The sequence below is a fragment of the Eleutherodactylus coqui genome, chromosome 8, assembly GCF_035609145.1.
Source record: "Eleutherodactylus coqui strain aEleCoq1 chromosome 8, aEleCoq1.hap1, whole genome shotgun sequence".
Taxonomy (NCBI): domain Eukaryota; kingdom Metazoa; phylum Chordata; class Amphibia; order Anura; family Eleutherodactylidae; genus Eleutherodactylus; species Eleutherodactylus coqui.
The window spans coordinates 35399128-35420719 of record NC_089844.1 but is presented as its reverse complement, the minus strand read 5'-3'; the positions used below and the strand labels follow the sequence as shown (position 1 = coordinate 35420719).

General features: G+C 46.7%; 1 protein-coding gene across 1 annotated transcript; it reads left to right on the top strand.

The window, feature by feature from the left end:
• Positions 1-1761: 1761 nt before the first annotated feature.
• On the top strand, positions 1762-20476 carry RETREG2 (reticulophagy regulator family member 2). The gene is made up of 9 exons (XM_066575500.1): positions 1762-2548; positions 4512-4618; positions 5648-5678; positions 6028-6166; positions 7487-7571; positions 7659-7790; positions 12595-12692; positions 12818-12953; positions 14652-20476. Exons 1-9 carry the CDS (start codon positions 2277-2279, stop codon positions 15110-15112), a joined length of 1461 nt encoding a protein of 486 aa, XP_066431597.1. The 5' UTR covers positions 1762-2276; the 3' UTR covers positions 15113-20476.
• The last annotated feature ends 1116 nt before the right edge of the window (positions 20477-21592 follow it).

The window sequence follows — 21592 nt, the reverse complement described above, 5'->3', positions numbered from 1 at the left end:
CACGCTGGAACATACAACAGCTTCAGAGATGGCAATTCGCAGTGTCCCCATCACTATCCCCCACCTGGGGTGTCTAGAGGTCGTTCTTCCCTGGCAGACATGTGTTGCTCCCAGTTCCTGATGCTGCCTCTCGGGCTTTCAGCAGGGAACTGAATGTGTCCTGAGGTTTTAACTTCTCCAGACACACCCTACAGCTGTCCCTGCTGATTAGCACACAGACCGTCTGCTTCCACGCCCCCTGCAGGCCATTCTGTGCACCCCCTTGCCACAAAGGGTTGTCCCACAAAAGCAACTTACTGAGTATTCAAAGGATAGGGCATAACATGCCAATTGGTGGGGGTTCAACTGCGTGCGGGTGTGACTGCTGCTCCATTCTGTACTGAACTCGGTTTGCCACCTTTGCTACCAAAAAATACCAGCAAGGTAAAAGGGGAGGTGGTTTATGGGTATATGGGTGTGGTTAGGGACGTGCCTTTCAGGATGTGGATGTTTACCTCCATTATTCCAGTGGCTCCAGTAGTATAAAGACTCCCCTCTCTGTAGCCCCAGTAGTAATAGGGTCCCATCTCAGTGGCCCCAGTAGTAATAGCGCCCCATCTCAGTGGCCCCAGTAGTAATAGCGCCCCATCTCAGTGGCCCCAGTAGTAATAGCGCCCCATCTCAGTGGCCCCAGTAGTAATAGCGCCCCATCTCAGTGGCCCCAGTAGTAATAGGGCAACATCTCAGTGGCCCCAATAGTAATAGGGCCCCATCTCAGTGGCCCCAGTAGTAATAGGGCAACATCTCAGCGGCCTCAGTAGTAATAGGGTCCCCTCTCAGTGGCACCAGTAGTAATAGTGCCTCCTCTCTGTGGCCCCAGTAGTAATAGTGCCCCTTTTCAGTGGCCCCAGTATTAATAGGGCCCCATCTCTGGTGGGGTTCCAACAAGCAGCAGGTTATCCCCAATTCTATGAACATGGGATACCTAGCTTTTGTGGGACAACCCTTTAAAGTAAAAACATTTGCTGGAGCCCCTGCTCTCCTTGCAGGTAGTTCTCCCTCTTCCCATTTTTGAACGTTCCAAGGTTACTATGGTGACCTATTACAGCTATTTTTTGTATGTAGAAACTGTATAAATAAAGAGTTGTAAAAAAAATAAAATTGTTACTAAGAAGCAACCAATCAGGCCGCTGCTTTCACTTTTTCACTTGCCCTAACAACATAAGAGCAGGCAGCTGATTGGTTGCTATGAAAAGCCCTGCCCGTGCTTTGTCTGCCTACGTCATGTGTTTCCGATATTCCCTTCTTCCCCTGCCCCTCTGCACCTGCTGAACCTCACATTCCTAAACGCCCTATCTCTACAACGTGCCCGTAACAAACATGGCCGCTACTTAGCCAAACGTTTCCCATTTCACTTGTGACATATCACGTGACCTTATAGCCGCCATCTTCACTATGGGCAGCCAACCTTTGAAAAAAGCACAATAGACAAGAAAATGAAGGCAGAAAATGGCTAGGAGTCTAAGTCGGAGCTAAGTCTCTGAGTCTCAGTCACCGTCACCATCAGCCCGTTTTGCAGAACTCCTCCCGCTTTGGCGTTCTCCCGTTCCCGTAGACACCTGTCACATGGACCGGAAGTAGAGCCGTGTAGTGAAGTCACTTCCGCGCAGCATCATAACAACAACATCCCGGCAGAGAGGAGTCCGTACAGCTGGGAGCTGTCAGCGTGGGCCACGTCCAGAGCAGAGCCCGGGGCCAGGGGGGGGGGAAGGGAGGAGGCTGGGGGTATAAACAGAGGGGGAGTTGGGCATGTAGGCCGGGCAGGCAGCAAGTGCACGTATGAGGATTGTAGGGGAAGGACAGGGAACTGAGGGGCATCGTTTCTGGCATTGAGGTTTAGGGGGTTACAGAAAACGCAAGTAATTGGGGGGTTCAGTTTATTGATTGCGAAATAGTGGGCAAAAAAAAAAAGTTCTTCCGTATCTGGAGATCCATAGGTAGCTGGGAATGAACTTCTAGGTTTGGCGCGGGCGCGGTGGTCACAGACAGATAAAGATGGTGTAGATCTAATACGGCGCGGGAAGAAACGTCGCCATCGCTGTGAAGCCGGTGACGGTATGTAGGAGGAGCCTCCGGTGGCTGGTGACACGTCTGACACTCGGCCTGGTGGAAGCTGCAGAGAGGGAATAGCGCAAAGGGAATGTGGCGGAGAGTCTGGGGGCGTACCACGTCGTATCGGAGGCCTGGCGGTCTTAGATCTGTGGAGGTATAGAAAGTTCTAGAAAGTCTAATTCACGATGAGCTGCGCCGCTGAACCGTCAGCTCCCGGGGCGAAGAAGATGGCCAGAGAAGAGGTGACGTCTTGGCCTGCAGGAGATCCATCCCAGGGGGACGACAGAAGTGGCCGCGAGTCCGGAGCCTCGGAGGAGGACATGAAGTCCCTGCAGGACAGTCTGCACCAGCATCTCAGCGAATGGGGGCCGCTGCTGACGGCCGGACAGCGACTCTTGGTGTGGGAGCGGCCGTTACCGAGTCTGCTGACCGCGGCGGCGCTTCACGGGGCGTTTTGGTAAGTGTGCCTCTCATCGGTCTCAACTGGCTGATAACAGGGAACACTACATTGTCGTAAATTGCGTAGCTTTGCATATATAGAGGGTTCTACGTAGAAACACGGACGGGTCGCAAGACCGTTGTTTACAGCTCATAGGGGGAGGCCTAAAATAAGTGGGTGATCCTGTCATCACACGGGCGTCCTGCACACCGTCACGGGGAGGTTTTTAGGGGTTTTCTACATGACGCGGGGAGCGGTGGCAGATTTTTTTCCCCATAAATCCGTAGGGGTCTATAGGGAAAATATTAGTGCACGCCAAGATAGATGTGCCATGCAGGAGTCTTGGAAAGCTGTGTGACAACCGGCATCCCTTAGACCGGATATAACTAGAAGCTGGCAAGGGGTTGGACCAGAATTACAACGTATCCCCTAGTAATAGGATAACTCGCTGGGCTGCGGGGGTCCCCTACTCATCCCGACAATGGGGGTCCCGTTTTCTCTGTACTCCTTACTCCACCCCCACCGTGAAGGGAGACTGAATGGAGTGCTGCTTGCGCAAGTGCGCTGGCGCTTCATTTATTCATGGGACTGCCGGAGATAGCTGAGCAGTAAACGCTCGTGTATTTTCATCAGCTCCATTGAAATGAATGGAGCGGCGGCTGCGCAGGCTCGGGCAGTGTGATGTCACTGCGGGGGGAGTAGGGATCTTCTAGTACTAGCCCTTTAAATGGGTATTTCCATCTTGAAAAGTGATGGCATAGCGGTAGGATATGTTAATACTTTATGATCGGTGGAGACAAGCTGCCAAGACCCCCACTGATCCTAAGGCAGGGCTCACAGGAGCGTAACTTAATTGCGTAGTATTGCGCACAATGTACATGCGCATAATACACAGTGAAGAGTCAATGAAAGTACATTGATATTCATTGATCTATTCACTATTGCATAGAAAAGAACGCAGCATGTTCTATTTTACCGCGTATTACACACGATAGGGCCCTACTGTTCTCTATATGGATGCGTACGGGAATGCTGTACAGGCGCAATTACCCTGCATATGTGCGGCGTTTTATACGCATGTTGCTAGGAAGCGATACAAGAATAGTAAAAAATGAAACCAGGAAGCCGGTGCGTGACAGCGTGTGTGAGATACGGAGGCGTACACAATCACAAACGCGGTGATGTGCAGCGCCACACGCCGGGAAAACGCTGCGATTTTTTTTTTTTTTACTCAACATTTTACTATATGGTTGTAAGAACGATGGCGGAACTGTAGCTTGGCCCCATTCATGTGAAGGGTGTAGCTGCAGGTCCCTGCTCAGGGGGGACACGGCACTAAATCAGCCCTGCATCCTCTTCATTCTCAGGAGTGGTGGTGGGCTCACAGCTTTGACCCCTCCCCCCCCCCCCCCCCCCCAATCCTATGGATATGACATCACTTCATAAGATGGGACTACCCTTTAGGGCGGGTACATGATGTGAAATCGGCGGGGGTTATCCGCACCGCGGATTCACAGCAAATAGCCCCCATAGTATACTATGGGAAATCGATTCTTCCTCCACACTTGCGGAAACCAATTGCGGTTTCCACAAGTGGTGGAAAGATCGCAGCATGCTCCGTTTTTCCGCGGCATCTGTGCAGATGGCTTCCATTGAAGTCAATGGAAGCCGTCCGATCCGCATCCCTTCCGCAATGACATTGTGTAAAGGTCGCGGATTCCACGTCATCGCTAGGTGATGATGTAGGAAAAGCAGTAGTTCACAAAAAAAAAAAAAAGTACTGCGCCTGTGCGACAGCTCGCCGTGCAGACCATCCGCAGCACAGATGAAAACTGAAAGTGCGCTGCTCCCACGGCCGGATTCCACATGCAGAATCCGGCTCTGCTGTGTACAGCCTCATGAAGGCGCTACGGTTGGGGGAAAGTCCGACGGCCCTGCAGCCATTTACATTCTGACGCGTCTCCTTCATCTTCCCTTGCAGGTTGTTCTCCTACCTGTCGCTGAGACCGGTTTTTCTAATAAGCTTCGTGCTGCTGTGTCTGCTGGGCGTGGATCGCTGGAAGCCGTGGCTGCTGCGCCGCTGCAGAGGTGACTCCCTCTTGTAGTATTTAATGATGGATACATGACAGAAGGAAATGTGGCGGCACTTGGGTTGGTGAATTGATGTGCACTTTGTGAGGAAGTCGTGCCAAAATTGATGTTTCCATGACAACGTGACAACCAGTATGACATGAGCCCGAAAACATGATGCATCTCAGATGGGAGATTATGTACTGACATTTTATGCAACTTTCTCATAATTTATTCTAAGATCTCTGTTTGCTGTCAGTAAATTGAATCACTGGTAGTGAATGGGGATGGAGGCAAGTTGCAGGGCTTGTAAGGCTGGTTTCACACGAGCGCTAATCTCCTACGAGTCTTTTGTGTTGTGAGATGCACAAAACTCGCTTGACTATGAACTCCGTTCTTCTGATTGGAGTCGTACACATGAGCGATGCTGCGTGGAAAAAAATCGTAGCATGTCCTATTTTTTTCGTGTTCCTCGTAGCGCATTACATATTGATTTCAGTGGGACCTTAAATACATCGCATGCCAGGTGATGTGCGATACTTTTTTATTTTTCTATTGATGACACAGTGGTCAATAATAGACGGTTGGCTGAGAATTGCTACTCGGATACTTGCCGGTCACCTGATTCCCTGGGCCGCTGTCACTGTGGTCAGCGCAGGAAGCAGAAAGCACTGACCATAGCGCAGTGGTTCGGGTTGGTATTGCAGGTGCAGCTCCCATTGAATTCAATGGAAGCTGTGCCTGCAGTATCAATCCGAGCCGCTGCGCTATGGGCAACGCTTTCTGCTTCCTGCACTGACCACAGTGACAGCGGCCCAGGGAATCGGCTGATCACCGTGGATCCGAGCGGTGTGTTCCCGCTGATTGTCTATTGATGAGCTGCCTGTCCTCAATAAAAAAGATTTGAGAAATAATACCCGAAATACCCCTTTAAGTGCCTGACACTAGTCCCATGTAAAAGTACTGAGGCTGTGCCTTACAACAAACAGCTGAATTAGACATCTGATAGCAGCTTTCCTGGTATTAATACTGTCTTCTGTCTTACAGTTCAGCCTCGGGGAGATCCGTCCGCTGACAGGTATGTACGGTGGGATTGTTCATCTCATACTTTTTATGCTAAACTTCAGGACTTGCGTTGTGTGTCACATTTTAAAACTTTTTGCCTTGGGCATCATGACATTATCCGGCAACTTCTGTTTTTGTTTGTTTTTAATTGCTTTTAAACTTGACCGATGATTTTTGTCTGAAAAGTAGCACCTAGATGGCGCCAAAGTGCACATAAGTCTTCTGTTATTCCCACTCAATAGAGTTGATATTGCAAGAGAACGATAACTGAATAACTGCCCCAGATGTCACTTTGGATTCTATGATCTACTGTAGGAAGTGTAGCCTGAGATATAAAGTAAGTTTTCATCCTTTACTCGCAGTGATCCTGCAGTTGGAGCGACGGGACATCACCGCCTGCTGAGTCTGCCGGAGCTGTGTCACTGTCTAGCGGAGACCTGGTTCACCTCCCAGCAGTACATCCAAGAGCTGCTGCTCTACAAAAGGCAAAACCCAGGAAAGGTGGGTGATTGTAAGGGGGAGAAGTGACACAGAGGATGCAGACCGTGTTATAATATACAGGAAGGGCTGGGACACAATATAACGCTATGATCTCCCTGCACAGGGTTAAGGGTGTGTTCACGCTACTTACATTTATCTCCATTACCTGTAAGCCTTTAATTACCACCCACGGCAGGTGGCATCGGTCTTTTGTCTGTGAGGTCTTGTTGCAACTGGAATACCTCTCTAAAGCAGGAAGAAATTATCCCCTATCCATGAGATAGGGAATAACTAACTAATCAGCAGGGGTCCGACTGTTGGGACCCTCACTGATCCCAAGAATGGGTGGGGTCGGTTGGTCCCCCAATACGCTCATTCATCTCCAATACAGTATTGTCACTATCGGCAGCACATACCTGTTCACATGCGGAAATGTGCTGCCGATAAGGTTTTTTTTCGACAGCATAAACAAGACAATCGGCTAAAAAACACGGGTTTGTACCAGAACCAGAGGGGTATGTTACCTGCAGCAGTTCTTCTCTGCCATCATTCCTATCCGTTGGTTCCAGGTCCCGCTTTCAAGGATGGCTGACACAATATCCATACTACCTAATCCCCACAGTGTATAGGTAGTATAAAGGCCCATTTACACACAAAGATAATCGCTCAAAAGATGGCTTTTGAGGGATCATTTTGCATAAATTACTACTTGGTACTAATGCCTATTAGTACCAATTAATAGCGTGTGAGCTGCCTGAAGCTCTATTCAGAGAACAGACCACCTGCTGTTGTTCTGCCACAGCGCTGACAGCTGAGACAATGTTATCAGCGCCTTCCAGGCAGAACACAGCGTGCGGTCCGTCTTATCAGCTCTTCTGCCGAACGATGAATTTCATGCCAAACTGAAAATCATCGTTCGGCAGAAAAGTGAAAGATGTGCACATTTACACCCAACGATTATCGCTCAAGCGATGGCTTTTGATTGAATTTTGAGCAATTGTTGTGTGTTAAAGGGCCTTAAGAGTGAATTACCAGAACTGATCACATGGTCAGCAGTGGCCAATTGGTGAGTTGTACATTGTGAATTAAGTAGTTTGAAAATGGCTGCAACCATCTTGGACAGCTGAAAATGGGGCCTGGAACCGGTAGATCGGGACAGCAGTGAGGAACTGATCCCGCTTGTCCCAGGGCCGAATCTTATCCGAAAACTAGAGGTTCGCTTTTAGTTGGGTTGTGGATTTTGGATGTTTTTGTGGCTATCGTTAGAGGAGGGGGCTTCTGAAGTGGAGGATGCTTTCAAGGCCTTTGATCTGATGGGAGTTTATTCTCTTCTCTCCTCAGTTCTGTGCGATGGTTTGCTCCTGCTGTGCGGCATTGGCTGTTGTCGGACATTATGTTCCAGGCATTATGATCTCCTACATAATACGTAAGACTTGTACTGCTAAGCGAGATTTGTCCTTTTACATGATGAGGCACAGACGTGACCACAGCTCTGCCTCTCTCTCTATCACAGTGCTCAGCGTTCTGCTGTGGCCGCTGGTTGTGTATCGAGAACTCATCCAGAAGATGTACACCGCTCTAGAACCCGTCCTCATGAAGCTGGACTACAGTATGAAGGGAGAAGATATGCCACGTTCTCATAAGAGTAAGTGCTGGAGACCAGGAGAGGCGGGAAGGTGCAATCACTCCTGCGATCTTAAATATTATAGGAACCCGTCACCAGCTGTAAGCACCATAAACTAAGATATGGTGCTTATAATTTAGGTCATGTGGAGTCCGGGGAGTCACTTTTGATGTTTACACGGGCCCCTATTCTTGCTGTGTCTTCTGGCGAAGTCAGCATGTGCACAAGCAGTGTGACCGTTTACAGAAGGCTTTGCACACAATCCCATTCATCTCTATGGGAGTGTGAGCACAGCATTCTGAGTATAGTCACTATTGTTGTGCGTGGCTGACTTCACCGGGAGACCTTGCAGGAACGGGGGGTCGTGCGTATGAAAATAGGCTCCCCGGAATCCACATTAACAAAACTTTTTTAGGATTATAAATAAGTTTCTGGTACTTCTAGTTGGTGACGGGTTCCCTTTAATGCTGGACGGGCACAAGGTGCTGGACCTGGGTGTCATGCAAAGCCCAGCAACTTAGGCCCTTTCCATTTAACCCTTAGTGGCAAAGCTTTTTTCTACTTTTGCTCCCCCCCCCCCCCCCCTTCTTTTTAAAAAATTGGAACGCCATTATTTATCCATCAATGTAACTGTATGAGGGCTTGTTTTTTGTGGGACGATTTGTATTTCTCAATGGTGCTATTTACTGCACCATATAATGTACTGAAAAACTTTTTAAGAATTCTAAGTCTAGAGAAATGGGGGAAAAAAATGAAATTCCTCCATCTTTCGGTGCATCTTGTTTCTACAGCGCACAAAATACAACAGAAATGACATAATAACTTTATTCTATGGGTCAGTACGATTACTACAATACTAAACCTTTTTGTTTTTGTTTTTTTTAAAGATATTTAATTTTTTTTTAATTATTTTCTGCCTCCATCTTCTGCGCGCAATAGCTTTTTTATTTTTCTGTTGACATAGTTGTGCGAGGGATCATTTTTTGCGGGATGTCCTGTAGTTTGCGTTGGTACAATTTTGGAATACATGCGGCTTTTTGATCGCTTTTTATTGCTTTTTGATCGCTTTTTATTGCTTTTTTTTTTGGAGACAGTGTGACAAAAGAGAGCGCATTTCTGGCGTTCTTTATTTTTTTTTGTCTGACGACGTTCATCGTGCGGGGTGAATAATGCATTCCTTTGATAGACCGGAGTTTTACAGACACGGCGATACCAAACATATATTTTAGATTCTTTTATTACCAATATGGCAAAAACTAGATTTTTGTAAGGACTTGCCGTAAAAGCACTTTCTCGTCACGTTCATTGGGGGACACAGCAAAGACCTTGGTATAGCTTCTGCCACTAGGAGGCGACACTAAGCACAAAAGTGTTAACTCCTCCCACTAGCTATACCCCCCTAGCATGCTAGCTCAGTTTGTATGCAAGCAGTAGGAGCAGCCAGTAGGATACAACCATAATAGATAATAAATAACCATACTCACGAACTGTAACTCATTCTAACACCGTGTGCAACTGCACCGAGGACCCTCCAGACAAGAGGAGTACACGTTACAGTCCTATTACCAGTCTGGGTGAGTGCTGTGTCCCCCAATGAAAAAGAAGAGAAAGAGATTTTACTGTAAGTTCTTACAAAAATCTAGTTTTCTCGTCTGTATCATTGGGGGACACAGCAAAGACCTTGGGAGCTTCTAGAGCAGTACCCAAGGGGGCGGGAAAATATGATAAGCCACATGTGTAAAGCAGCGTAGTCAGCGCTTTACCTGCGGCTAGCGTTTATGGATGACTAGGCATCCAGCCTGCTCAGAGACCGAGCATAAAGGGGCCTGAATACCGGTCCCATCCATCCTCCGGGAGGAAGAAGGAACTCCTGATTAAGGAGCTTCCAACGAGGCACCCGCCGTTCAAGTAATATGAACCGTAACACGGCCTGAGAATATGGCTTCCCTGACACTGTAATCCTGAACTGCCACGAGCCGGTGCAAGGAGCCCATCTTGAAAAAGCAGGGATCCACTCAGAGTTGCCAGGATTACCAGCAGCAAGCCAGCGCAACTGCAGAATGCTATCTCAGAGAGGTACTCTTGCGTAGTCGGACCGGGCTCTCGTGCCACTGGATAGCTTCATAGGCATTCTGCCATGACAGCCCTGGGGCCTTTCAACGGCTGCCATGACACCCACGTGGCTCCCTGCGATCTCATCACGGGGGGGGGGGGGGGGGGGCGTATGGGACCCCCAAATGATGTTCGGGGCATTTAAAAGGTTAACAGCTCCAATGAGCCGTGCGGTTGTCGGCTGTAAGAAACAGTTGGCACCTGGGATGTAGAACATCGATACAGGCCGTCGAAAGGTCATGTCCTTCCTTCAATGGAAGTCTTTAAACAAAGGCTGGACAGACATCTGTCAGGGATGATTTAGTGATTCTGCACTGATCAGGAGGTTGGACCCAATGACCCTGGAGGTCCCTTCCAACTCTACCAGTCTATGATTCTATGTATCAGCAGTCACTTAGGGGTTAATAAAGCCACCCCTAAACCATGCCCTTTATGTAAATGAGTACATCACATTTCTCTGAAATCAATCTAGTTTTTTGAACAAGCCATATACAAAGTCAGTGGAACCAGGCTGTTGTGAAGTGAAAGCAGCTCGTCTGGTCCGATATCAAAGAGCAGCGACTCTAGAACAGATTGCTGATAAAGGTCTTGGTGGTGATGATAGAAAGGTATCAGATCACAATGGGCATCACAGCCTTGGCGCTATGTAGTCCCAGACCAGTCAGAGTGCCCATGGTAATTCCTGTCTGCCACTGGAAGCACCTACATTGGACATGTGAACATCGGAACTGAACCGTGGAGCAACAGAAGGTGGTGACCTGGTCTGATGTTTTACATCGTGCGGACAGCTGGGTGCATGTACGTCACAAGCCGGTAGAGGCAGTGTGATACTCGGGCACTCTTCTGCTGGGTACTTGGGTCCTGGAATCATGTGCATGTGACATGTACCACCTACCTAACCATTCCTAATCGATCATCTGTGGAATGTGCTGGAAAAACAAGTCTGCTCTATGGAGGCGGCATCAAGCAACTTACAGGGCATAAAGCATCTGCTGATGTCTTATTGTCAGATACCGCAGGACCCTTCAGAGGTCTTGTGGATTCCAGGCCTCCTTGGATCAAAGCACAAGGGACCTAGACATTATTAGGTGGTTTTAATGTTCGGGCGGGTGTAAATCACATTTTAAATGGAGACTACCACACCAAGTCCTGACTCTGAGGACCATCAACTTGTAGCACTCCCTCATGCAGACTAGGTGTCATGCAATGTAGTAGTGTACTCTGACATTGTAGTACGCCCCATTCTCTATCAATACTGGAAGTAAATACTTGGACAGCACGAATGGAGAATCTTTTTTGAATGCTTATAAAGTTAATTGCAAAGGGCCAGAAATTCCCAAAGGTTTTCAGTTTGCAACATCTTGGGCTAGTAGTCCCCTTTATCAAGCATAGGACAAAGCTCGGAACATGTTAGACTAATATCAGCAACACAAGCTTGAAAAGTTCATGAAAAGTCCTGTAGTGGAAGTGTGAGAATGGGCCCATCATCATCATAGGCTATCACTCGTGCCTCAGCAGGATTGCCTTCCAAGTATAGGGGCTTAGCGGTGGGTCCATAGGTGACGATAGAGACCTATTCTTAATCCACAGGTTCTTTCGCAGTGGGGACATCGGTTTCCAAGTGGAAGAAGGTCCCGACAAGGGTTGGGTTGATGTTCTTTCCTCTTTTTCACCCTCCATTCGTGCCTCTTCGAAATTCACAGTTCTGTTGGTAACGGCTGACCCCCAAATTGAGCACTCGACGGCCAGGACTTCCCAGTTCTCGATGTCTATGCCACAGTTTTTAAGGTTAGCTTTAAAGGGGTTCTGACATGAAAAAAAAAGTTTTTACTTGCCTGGCCAGGCTGATCGTCAGGCATGTCCCCTCCATCGGGCATCTTCTGTGGCTTCTAGAAGCAGAGCTGGAGCGGTCAAAATGACCGCTTCCTGCTCTGCTCCGTCCGTCAGCCACTTCCGAGGTGAACAAACAGGCCCCACGTCACAAGCAGTGCTTGCTGTGGGCGGCCCGTCCGTCCTGGCTGAACTCTTAGTTCTGTGCATGCGCAGTGGAGAGGCGGCCCGTCCTGACTCCTGTCAGAGGGCACCTGTCTTTTGCCCATGCGCGCAATCCCGGAGGGGGGCGGCCCGTCCAGGCTCGTCGGAGTAAGAAGAGCGCCTGCTGGGAGGTGACCCCCGCTGCACAACAACAGGAAAAAAAAGTAAGTATTAGGCAGACCAGGAAACAATGGCTGCTAAAGCATAAAAATCTTATTCGTGTCAGAACCCCTTTAAGCCCATCTTTAAATCTCTTGCTGTTCACAAACCGTTTTCTGTTCTTGACAATTGCCACTACGGGACTTTTCATAACCTAAATCCGGACACTATCTGTTTCACGATTTAAATACTATTAGTCTTGCGTGTTCCAAGTCTTGTCCTATGCTTGATAAAGGGCACTAGCGCAAGACATTGCAAACTGCAAACCTTTGGGAATTTCTGGACCTTTGCAATAAACTTAATGAGCATTCAAAAAAAATAGCTCCTCCGTGTGTTTCACAAGGCTGCCCCCTACACAGGAGCTTTTTGTACCGGGTCTAACCATAACCAATCAGGAAAGCAGAATGGCCCCTGAAAGAGCCGTAAAGACACATTCTCTGTCCTCCAACCTTCCCAGATTCAAAATTTTAATTTGCAGTTTTCTTCAATGTTCTTGTTCTTGTTTCTTTCATCCTTTCAGAAAGACAAATCAAGAAGGAGCCGGAAGAGGGACAGGAAGTGATGACGGCAGATACAGACAGCGAGAGCGAGATTGAGCTGTCTGGCTTCTCTCCTCAGGTAGGTGAACATCCATGTAATGCATGAAAGCCGTAGGACCACCAGCACTCTTCTGATCAAGGAGTGTTAATTATTAGATGCCGTTCAGGATGTGAGATCATAGGATTAACTGTGCTCTCTTGTAGCTGGACGTGAGAATCACCGCCTTGGCCCTGTCTATTACGGACTCCGAATTGTCAGATGAAGAAGCTTCAATCCTGGAGAGCGGAGGATTCTCGGTATCCCGAGCAACAACACCACAGTTAACTGATGTGTCAGAAGGTGCGTTACTAGAAGGTTACACCACGGCAGCTACTGACCTAATAGACATATAACTCATATATATGGGAAAGACTATAGTGTCATCTGTCTTCTAGGCAAAGTGGTGACGAGTGCGCAGCAGGGTCATGTGACTTGCATCGCGTGGTTCTTCTGCTCACAGGACCCCAGAAATACTTTATTGGTCTCCTTAGCACCCTCCACAGTCCTGACACTTGAGCTGGGTTATTTGATGGGCATTTATTTCTTGCATTATATTCCTCATTGCAAGATCTTCATTTTCATGGTTGCTGCACCTGACCGAGGGGCTGTGCCCATAAGCCGTAGGGTATTGTCCAAATGCAGGAATTGTTAGTTCACCCCTGATGCCTGTTCCATCTTTGTCCTGCTGTCTTTCAGTATGCACCAGCAGAGGCCAGTGAATGGATTCATACCATCACTTTATCTTACCTGCATTTAGAAGTGCCAGTCTTAACCCGATAAGTACCAAGTGCCATAAATGTACGGGCTTTACACCTACGCCATTCTATAGATGGATAGCTATAGAGGGAGTGGGTTTGAGGTTCCTGCAATCTAGCAGAAGAAGGTCAGATGCTCCACTGCCAGGGGACCCTAAGGAGAAGACAGAGGTGGTTTAGAACTGCTTTTGTCTCCCTTTTCCAACCTACATAGCGCTCAACGATCAGCTATGTAGAGAAAAGAGGAAGACGCACCATTTTCTCTATTGGACCTAAAGTTTAAATAAAGAATTTTGAAAAAAAAAAAGTAAAATACAAATATATATAAAAAACACACTCGGACCAACCTAAACTGTTGCCATGGCCGCTCTATAGTCTGAGACTATACAAATTATATATCAAAATGAATCAAAACGGGGAACTCATTCCTGTACTTTATTTAGCATTAATGCGCTAATTTTAAAAATGAAGAACTATAAAGAAAAAAAATCTTTTTGGGCATATTACCCCAGATAAAACAAAAAAACTATAAAAAGTTCAATAGAAAAACACAGCAAAAATAATTTTGGTAGCTCAAGGATAAAAATAGAGCCACAAAAACACCCTATACATATCGCCTAAAAGGTGCGAAACACTCTGGTCTTTCAGAGGTTAAAAGCTTTGTCCACTTTGCTCCCATGCTTCTAAAGTAAAGCAAATTTGATAATACGCCTAATTTAAAGAAGCCTCTACCATGTTGGGTATGCAGCTCTTATGCAGTCCTATGTGTCTCCATAGTTGCAGACTACAAACACAATCTGTGTAGTCTGATCCTGTACCCCGTTTGCCCCTAGGTCTTGCTGAAATGCATTTGGTAAGTTAGACAGAAGAGAATTTGGCTGCAGGATCAGTATAGACTTCTATGAGTCTGTCTTCAGCTGCCAAGGGGTGATGATCAGAGCCAAAGGGGCACAGCACTTAACTGGCGCTTCTAGACCTTCGTATCAGCAATCAGTGGGGGGTCTCAGCCCCTGGACCCCACGATCAAACTTCTGACATGTAACTGACAGTTTTTCAAAAGTGCAGTTACTCTTAAAGTTTTGTCATCATCTGTTGCTATGGTACAAGAAGTAATAGACGCTAGCCCCCTGTTGGCGCTATTGCCTGCCCTTTAATGGGCACATATGCACAGAGGGTCTGACCGCATCCGTGTTGGAAATGTTTCTGTCTATGGCATTTCACTTACTAGTTCTCCTGTTTTTAGATTTAGACCAGCCAGGTGCCACCTCTGAAGAACCCCCTCCCGCAGATTCCCCCGAGTCACCGTTGTGGCTGAGACATCGTGGCGAAGATGAGAAGCCTTCACCACCATCCAAGATGCCCCTTTTACCAGCAGAACCACTAACTCTAAGTCCAGAAGAGCTGCTGCCCACCCTCACCTCTCCCCTTCATTTTGTCAACACGCACTTCAATGGGAAAGGTCAGCCCCCCCAACAGGAAGGGGAAATCCACCCCCTGCGTGAGGAAACGGCCGACAGCGCCGTCACCACAGCACCTTTAGCCAATCTGGAACTTCCACCTCCCGAAACTGTGGAGCCCGCAGGAGACGTGGAGGATTTTGAGCTTCTGGAACAGGGCGAGTTGGATCTAATGCGGAAGGAGCTGGAGGAAGTCGAGAAGGAGTTATCCTCTTCCAAGTCTCATGAGCCAGGGCCGGATTCTTAAGGCTGGCATTCTGGAGCAAAAGTTTGTCTGACTACAGGTTGCACGGCCTTGTAAGGGCCGCCCTCTGCAGCATGGAAGCGGTATGACACGTAGGCATTGGCATAAAGCACAGATTACCGCCAACCTTCTCAACGGAGAAGACTTTTATCTATTCAGAGGTCCCTACCCCCATTCCGCCATTTTAATTTATCCCCTTGAACTTGCTTCTAGTGTTATTACATTCATTTTCTATAGGTTTGCTAACCTCCCGAGCAGCTGAGAACCTCACTAATCCATACGGCTGACTTTTGTAAGAGTGTTGTTACCTTGGGTTTGTGGATTTTTTATTCTGGTAATTGTTCTTGTTCTTCTTTCGTAGCTCCCCCGCCTCCTAATTCCAGCCGCTGGGTGGCCACCTGACTCAGTTGATCCGCTTTGATGGGTAAACACGCAGGCAATTCCATATTCGACTTTAATACTGAGCAACTTTGCAAATGCTTTTCCATACTGATCTTCTTGAGTTACATATCTTATCTTATACTCCAGTCACAGCCAGAGCTGCAGACAGAATTTCACTTAGATTTAACAAACCAACCAACATACAGCTTCGCTGTACTGCATTCAGGGAGATGTATTTTACGCCCAGTACAGGGTGTCTCAAAAGTGGGGAATGAAAACTGGTAATGCGATTTTGCATACAAGCTGTGGGGTAAACCTGTTAGACCATATCGCTAACGTGACGGCCATTTTGAATGGCGTTATCTTGGATTCAGTTCAAAATTTTTCCAATGGGAAGGTAGATGTGTGAGATATCAAACCGGCAGAGAATTTCACCAGAAAAACAATGGCGGGCTTCGTTTTAACATAACTTTATCAGTTCTCATGTGAACACAGTGATTTTCCTTCATTACAGACAATGTAATGGATAACGTTATCTCAAGTAGAACTTGTTAAGATCGTCCTTAGGCCGCCTGCAGACGAGCGGGTCGGATCCGGCAGCGAGAAATCTCGCCGCGCGATCCGACCCCAGAGCCTGCAGGGACGAGCGCGTACTCACCCGCGCCTGGCGGCCCCGGCTCTTTGATGTGCCGGCTGCCGCGCAGCCGGCGCATGCGCAGACCGGAGCCGGCGGCCAGGTGAGTGCGTGCTCCGCACAAAATTAGAACATGCCGCGGTTTGTTTGCCGCGCGAGATTTCGCGCGGCCAAACCGCGGCCGTCTGCATAGGAGTGCGTATTGTAATGCACTCCTATGCAGACTTTCAGCGGAGGAAATCCCGCGGGAAATCCCGCGGCGGGATTTCCGCTCGTCTGCAGGCGGCCTTACTCAGGTGAATAAAGCACATGCGCCATCACCGCCGATTTTAATCAATGCTCCCCGACCTCGCCTTCCATTACCCACCATTGAATGGACAAACTTGTTTCCAAACTCGGAGAAACAGGTTCTGTCCCTGGTGAACCAAAATCTGGACAAACAAAGCTGCATTGTGGGTAATGGGTGGTCTGGTTGGGTGTCATTGATTGTAATCGGTGGCGATGACACGTGTGCTTCCTTCACCTGACAAGGACGATCTAAACGCGTTCTACTTGAGATAACTCTATTATTCACACTGTCTGTAATAAGGAAAAATCACCGTGTTCACATGAGAACTGATCGTTATATTGAAACGAAGCCCACCATTGTGTTTCTGGTGAAATTTGATGCCAGTTTTATATATCACACACCCACCTTCACGTTGGAAAAATGAGAGTTGCATCCAAGATGGCAGAATTCAAAATGGCCGTCATGTTGCTGATATGGCCTAACGGGTTTCCTCTTTTCCCCCGCAGCTTGTGTGCAAAATTGCATCACTGTCTGCCAAGCAGTTTTCATTCTATTTAGGCGTTTCCGCACTTCTGAGACGCCCCGTATTAGACTGTAAATGCTACATCTCCCGCCGTGTAGGACAGCAGAGCATGCTCTCTCCAACTAAAGACCTCTAAAAGACTTTTGAGTGCAGCTCTGGATGTGAGCGAGGCACGCTCAGGACGTGAGATCCGATAAGAGTATTTGCAGGATTACTCAGCAGTGTATATAGATTAAAACCCTAAAACGGTCAAAGGTGAAGGTTTGTGCTGCCGTCCTCTGGTCTGGTGTTGACCCCTGGAGCTATACACTACACTATGAGGGGTATGGGCTTTAACTACTCAGGGGGAAATGTTTGCAGGATAGAGCATAGAATTGATCCATTCTTTGTGTCTGTGTCCTTCCTATATCCGCCTGTGTATATCCCATATAGGAAGTACAAGGCAAGTGCACACTGGGAATACAGGTCAATTGCCCCTCCAAATAAGCTGTGCTGTTGGCTACTACTGGACGTCGCCTTCCTGCCGCACTGTGGTGACTAATATCATGCGAATGTTTAAAGGGCCACTCCGGTGGGAAAAAAAAAATGTCCCCCCATCCCTGACTGACTATCACACTCTGGAGGTCTCATGTATATATTCTGGACACTTCCCTCCAGTGCAGCCCCCTTATCAGCCACCATCTTGAAAGATTTTAGTTTCACTTTCACATCTATCCCAGGATGCAGCAGTACAGCTAGACCCTTTCTGCAGGAGGAGGGACAATTTAATTATCATTACCTTCTGTGTCTACCTATATAAGCTACAGACCATAAATATAAAGTCAGGAGGATGAGCTGTGATCTCCTCTATTATACCTGTGTGACAGGAGCTGTGTGATCATAATCAGTAACTGTGACAGGATTGACTGTGCCCCCCTGCAGCCAGGTCCTGTGTAGCAGCATCATGCAGATTGAGAAATTGACTAGAAAACAAATCTATAACTCCAAACACATCTAAGCTGGTCAGAATTGGGATCACATGACCATCTGAGGAAAGAGGGGCCAGGAGTTTCGGACAGAAAAAAAAAAGTAACCAAGGTAACACGAGCCGACTTGTATAGGCTGGGGGCATAGCTGTATAATGAATTTTTTTTTTTAAATCGCTGGAGTGGCCCTTTAAGTATGGTTCAGAGCACGAACCTTTATTACAATATTATATTGTTATCTAGCGAGCGCAGAATTCTTATATCTGCTGCAAAAATGGGTCTATGAAGACTGAAGTCACCTTACATTTTTTTTTTTTAATGCTGGTAGGTTGCTGGTTCTGAATATACGGCAACCTCATAGTTTTCTTCTGCATATTTAAAGATGTACGTTTTATGCCCACCTCTGGTCACCATTTTACAGTTTAGATATAGTTATAATCTACATATAATGTTTTGAGTCACTCTGTACATACATAATTTATCCTGTATTGTACTCCAGAGCTGCACTCACTATTCTGCTGGTGGAATCGCTGTGTACATACCATTAATAACTCTAGGTAAGAAAACCTTTTTGGTTCCTGAGGATTTAGCACTAGTTTTTGTGTTGCCTAGGTAACATATGTAACTGGTAATGTGCTTTTATTGAGTGATAACTTTTGGTTGTATACCAGTTGAGCCTGTATTTTAGCTGGCCCTATACCTTATGCAGCATATCACTGCGCACATCACACCCAATCATGAAAGACTGCAAACAAATTTGTCCTTGCGCACTGTGCATGCATCTGTTTGTTTTTGCAAATCTGTAGCTTCCTGCAAACCTGAAGTACTGTATATTTTCTATTACCTTCAGGAAACCATCTGACAAGGTATCCGGAAGTACCCGTATATACTTGCAACCTCTCAAGGCCATTGGAAAACTAGGCGGATACTTTGTTTGTCTGATTGTCTCCTGCAGACAACAGAAAGTATGCTTAAGATTTCCAGGCAGCTCCAGATTTGCCAAAAGAAACAGATGTAGGAGCCACATGCAGTGACACATTTGTTTGTAATCTTCCATGATTGGGTGCAGTGATATGCTGCATAGGGTATAGGACCAGCTAAAATACCGTATCAATGGGTACAGAACCCAAGTTATGACTCAATAAAAGCGCAATATTGGTTACATGTGACCCAAGCAATACAAAACTAACGTTAAATTCCCTGGACCAAAAAAATTAAATTTTGTTACCCAGTGTTGTTAATATGTACACAGTGGCTCCACCAGCAGCATAGTGAGTGCAGCTCTAGAGTATAATACAGGATGTAATTCTGGGTCAGTACTGGATAAGTAATGTATGTACACAGTGGCTCCAGCAACAGAATAGTGAGTGCAGCTCTGGAGTATAATACAGGATGTAACTCAGGAGCAGTACAGGATAAGTAATGTATGTACACAGTGACTCCACCAGCAGAATAGTGAGTGCAGCTCTGGAGTATAATACAGGATGTAACTCAGGATTAGTACAGGATAAGTAATGTATGTACACAGTGACTCCACCAGCAGAATAGTGAGTGCAGCTCTGGAGTATAATACAGGATGTAACTCAGGATCCGTACAGGATAAGTAATGTATGTACACAGTGGCTCCACCAACAGAATAGTGAGTGCAGCTCTGGAGTATAATACAGCATGTAATTTGGGTCAGTACAGGATAAGTAAAGGCCCATTTAGACACAACGATTTCAGCTCAAAATTCAATCAAAGCAGTCTTTTGAGTGAGAATCATTGGGTCTAAATGCGCGGACATCGTGCACGATTCGTTCCTCGCTCAATTCTAGTTTTCTAGAATTGAGCGATGAACTCTGATCAGCGCTGCTGACTGTGATAACAGCCTGCTGATAAGATTGTTTCAGCTCATGTCCCGCTGTTAGTTCATAGCGGGGCGCAAGCTATAAGCGTGGAGAACAATGCAGCTGTTTGCTTATGCAAAACAGCTGTATTGTTTGCCGAGCGATGACAGCGGTGTCCCGCTCCGCCAGCATAGTTCTTTAGTAGCTACTTAGCTACTATAGACTATGCAAAGATGATCGCTCAAAACTGTCACGCAAACTGTCGTTTGAGCAATCATCTCTGTCAGTGTAAATGGGGTCTAATGTATTTATAAAGTTACTACATGGATTATATCTATATATAAACTGTATACGGTGTTCAGAGGTGGATAAAGCTTTTAGAGAAGTAAGTCATTGTATGTTTTAATAAGCCAGTGAGGAAGTACAGGTTGTCCTCTCCTCCTCTGTGGTGTTGTGAGCGTGCATGTATGTGTGAGTGTATGTGCAGACAGTGGCGTGTGAGTAGAGTCTCATCTTAGTGTAGAGCGATGTGTACATGTCTGTAGCGGTGTATTTAGCTGTATCTGTAAGTCTGTGTGTAGGTGTGCGGCTATCGAAGTATAAAAACTTCTATGTGTGTACAGTGTACAATAATTATGACTAACAAGTCCCTCCTACCCTCCCCCAAAAAAGTGAGAGCAATGTATTTACAGTCCGCTCATAATGTTCACCTCCTCTCTGAATATCATTAAAGACGTTACACAATACCCGAAGCTTCTAACAAAATAATTTCTCACTATACAATCGTGTTATTTAAAATGTATTGTTGCCATGAACTGTTCATATCAGCGCTGGAGCCTCCGTTCGCAGGTTCTGTTCTAGATCCAGCACAAAATGCTGCAAGAAATAGCGCCGCATGCAGCGCTTTTACTTGCCGTACAATGCCGAGCAGCTGAGCAGAAGCTGAACAAACCCTATAATAGTCAATGGGATCCGTTTGGCCAGGGGATTCCCCTTTTCTTGCTCACCGACCTGAACAGGAAAATGGGACCACCCTCACCCCCGAACGCAGATATGAAATCTGCATAAATTGTGTAAACATATTACGCTTTTAAATTGATTTCTCTGTTCTTGTATTAGCAGAAACGCACAGTAAACTCCATTCATCAACACTGCTAAAAAAAAAAATTATATATATTATGCATAGCATCCCGGACGTGCCCCCAATTTGTTGAAATGGCTGTGATGGCTCTAGTTCGGGTACATTCAGCCTCATCCTTACGCTATAATGTTATACAGTACTGTGCAAAAGTTTTAGACAGGCGTGGAAAAGAAATGCTTCAGAGTAAGAATGCTTTCACATATAGAAGTGTCAGTAGTTTATTTTTGTCAATTCACAAAGTCCAAAGTGACTGAACAAAAGAGAAATTTAAGGGTGGTTTCACATCTTTTTGGGGAGCAGGAAAGAGGAATCACCGCGGTCAAGTCGCTCCATCTCTGGACAAAACCGAACAGCGCCAGATGGATCCCATAATGGGGTCGCCCGCTTTCCACCCAGCTGCCCAACGTTTGGATGGAAGAAAAAGTGCTGCATGTAGCGCTTTTTCTTCTGCGATTTTTAGCCGGATTTGTAATGGAACCTCCAACCAGAGATTTTGATGTAGATGTGAAACCGGCCTTAATCGCATCAATATTTGGCGTAGCAGCCCTTTGCCTTCACAACAGCATCAGTTCTTCTAGGTATGCTTGCACAAAGACAGGGATTTTGTAGGATTATAGTCAGTGGTATGATTAACCAACTATACCAAATGGGTGATAATGATGATCGTTTTTATATGTAGGTTGACATACAGTCATTAACAGGAATGGCTGTGTAGGAGGCT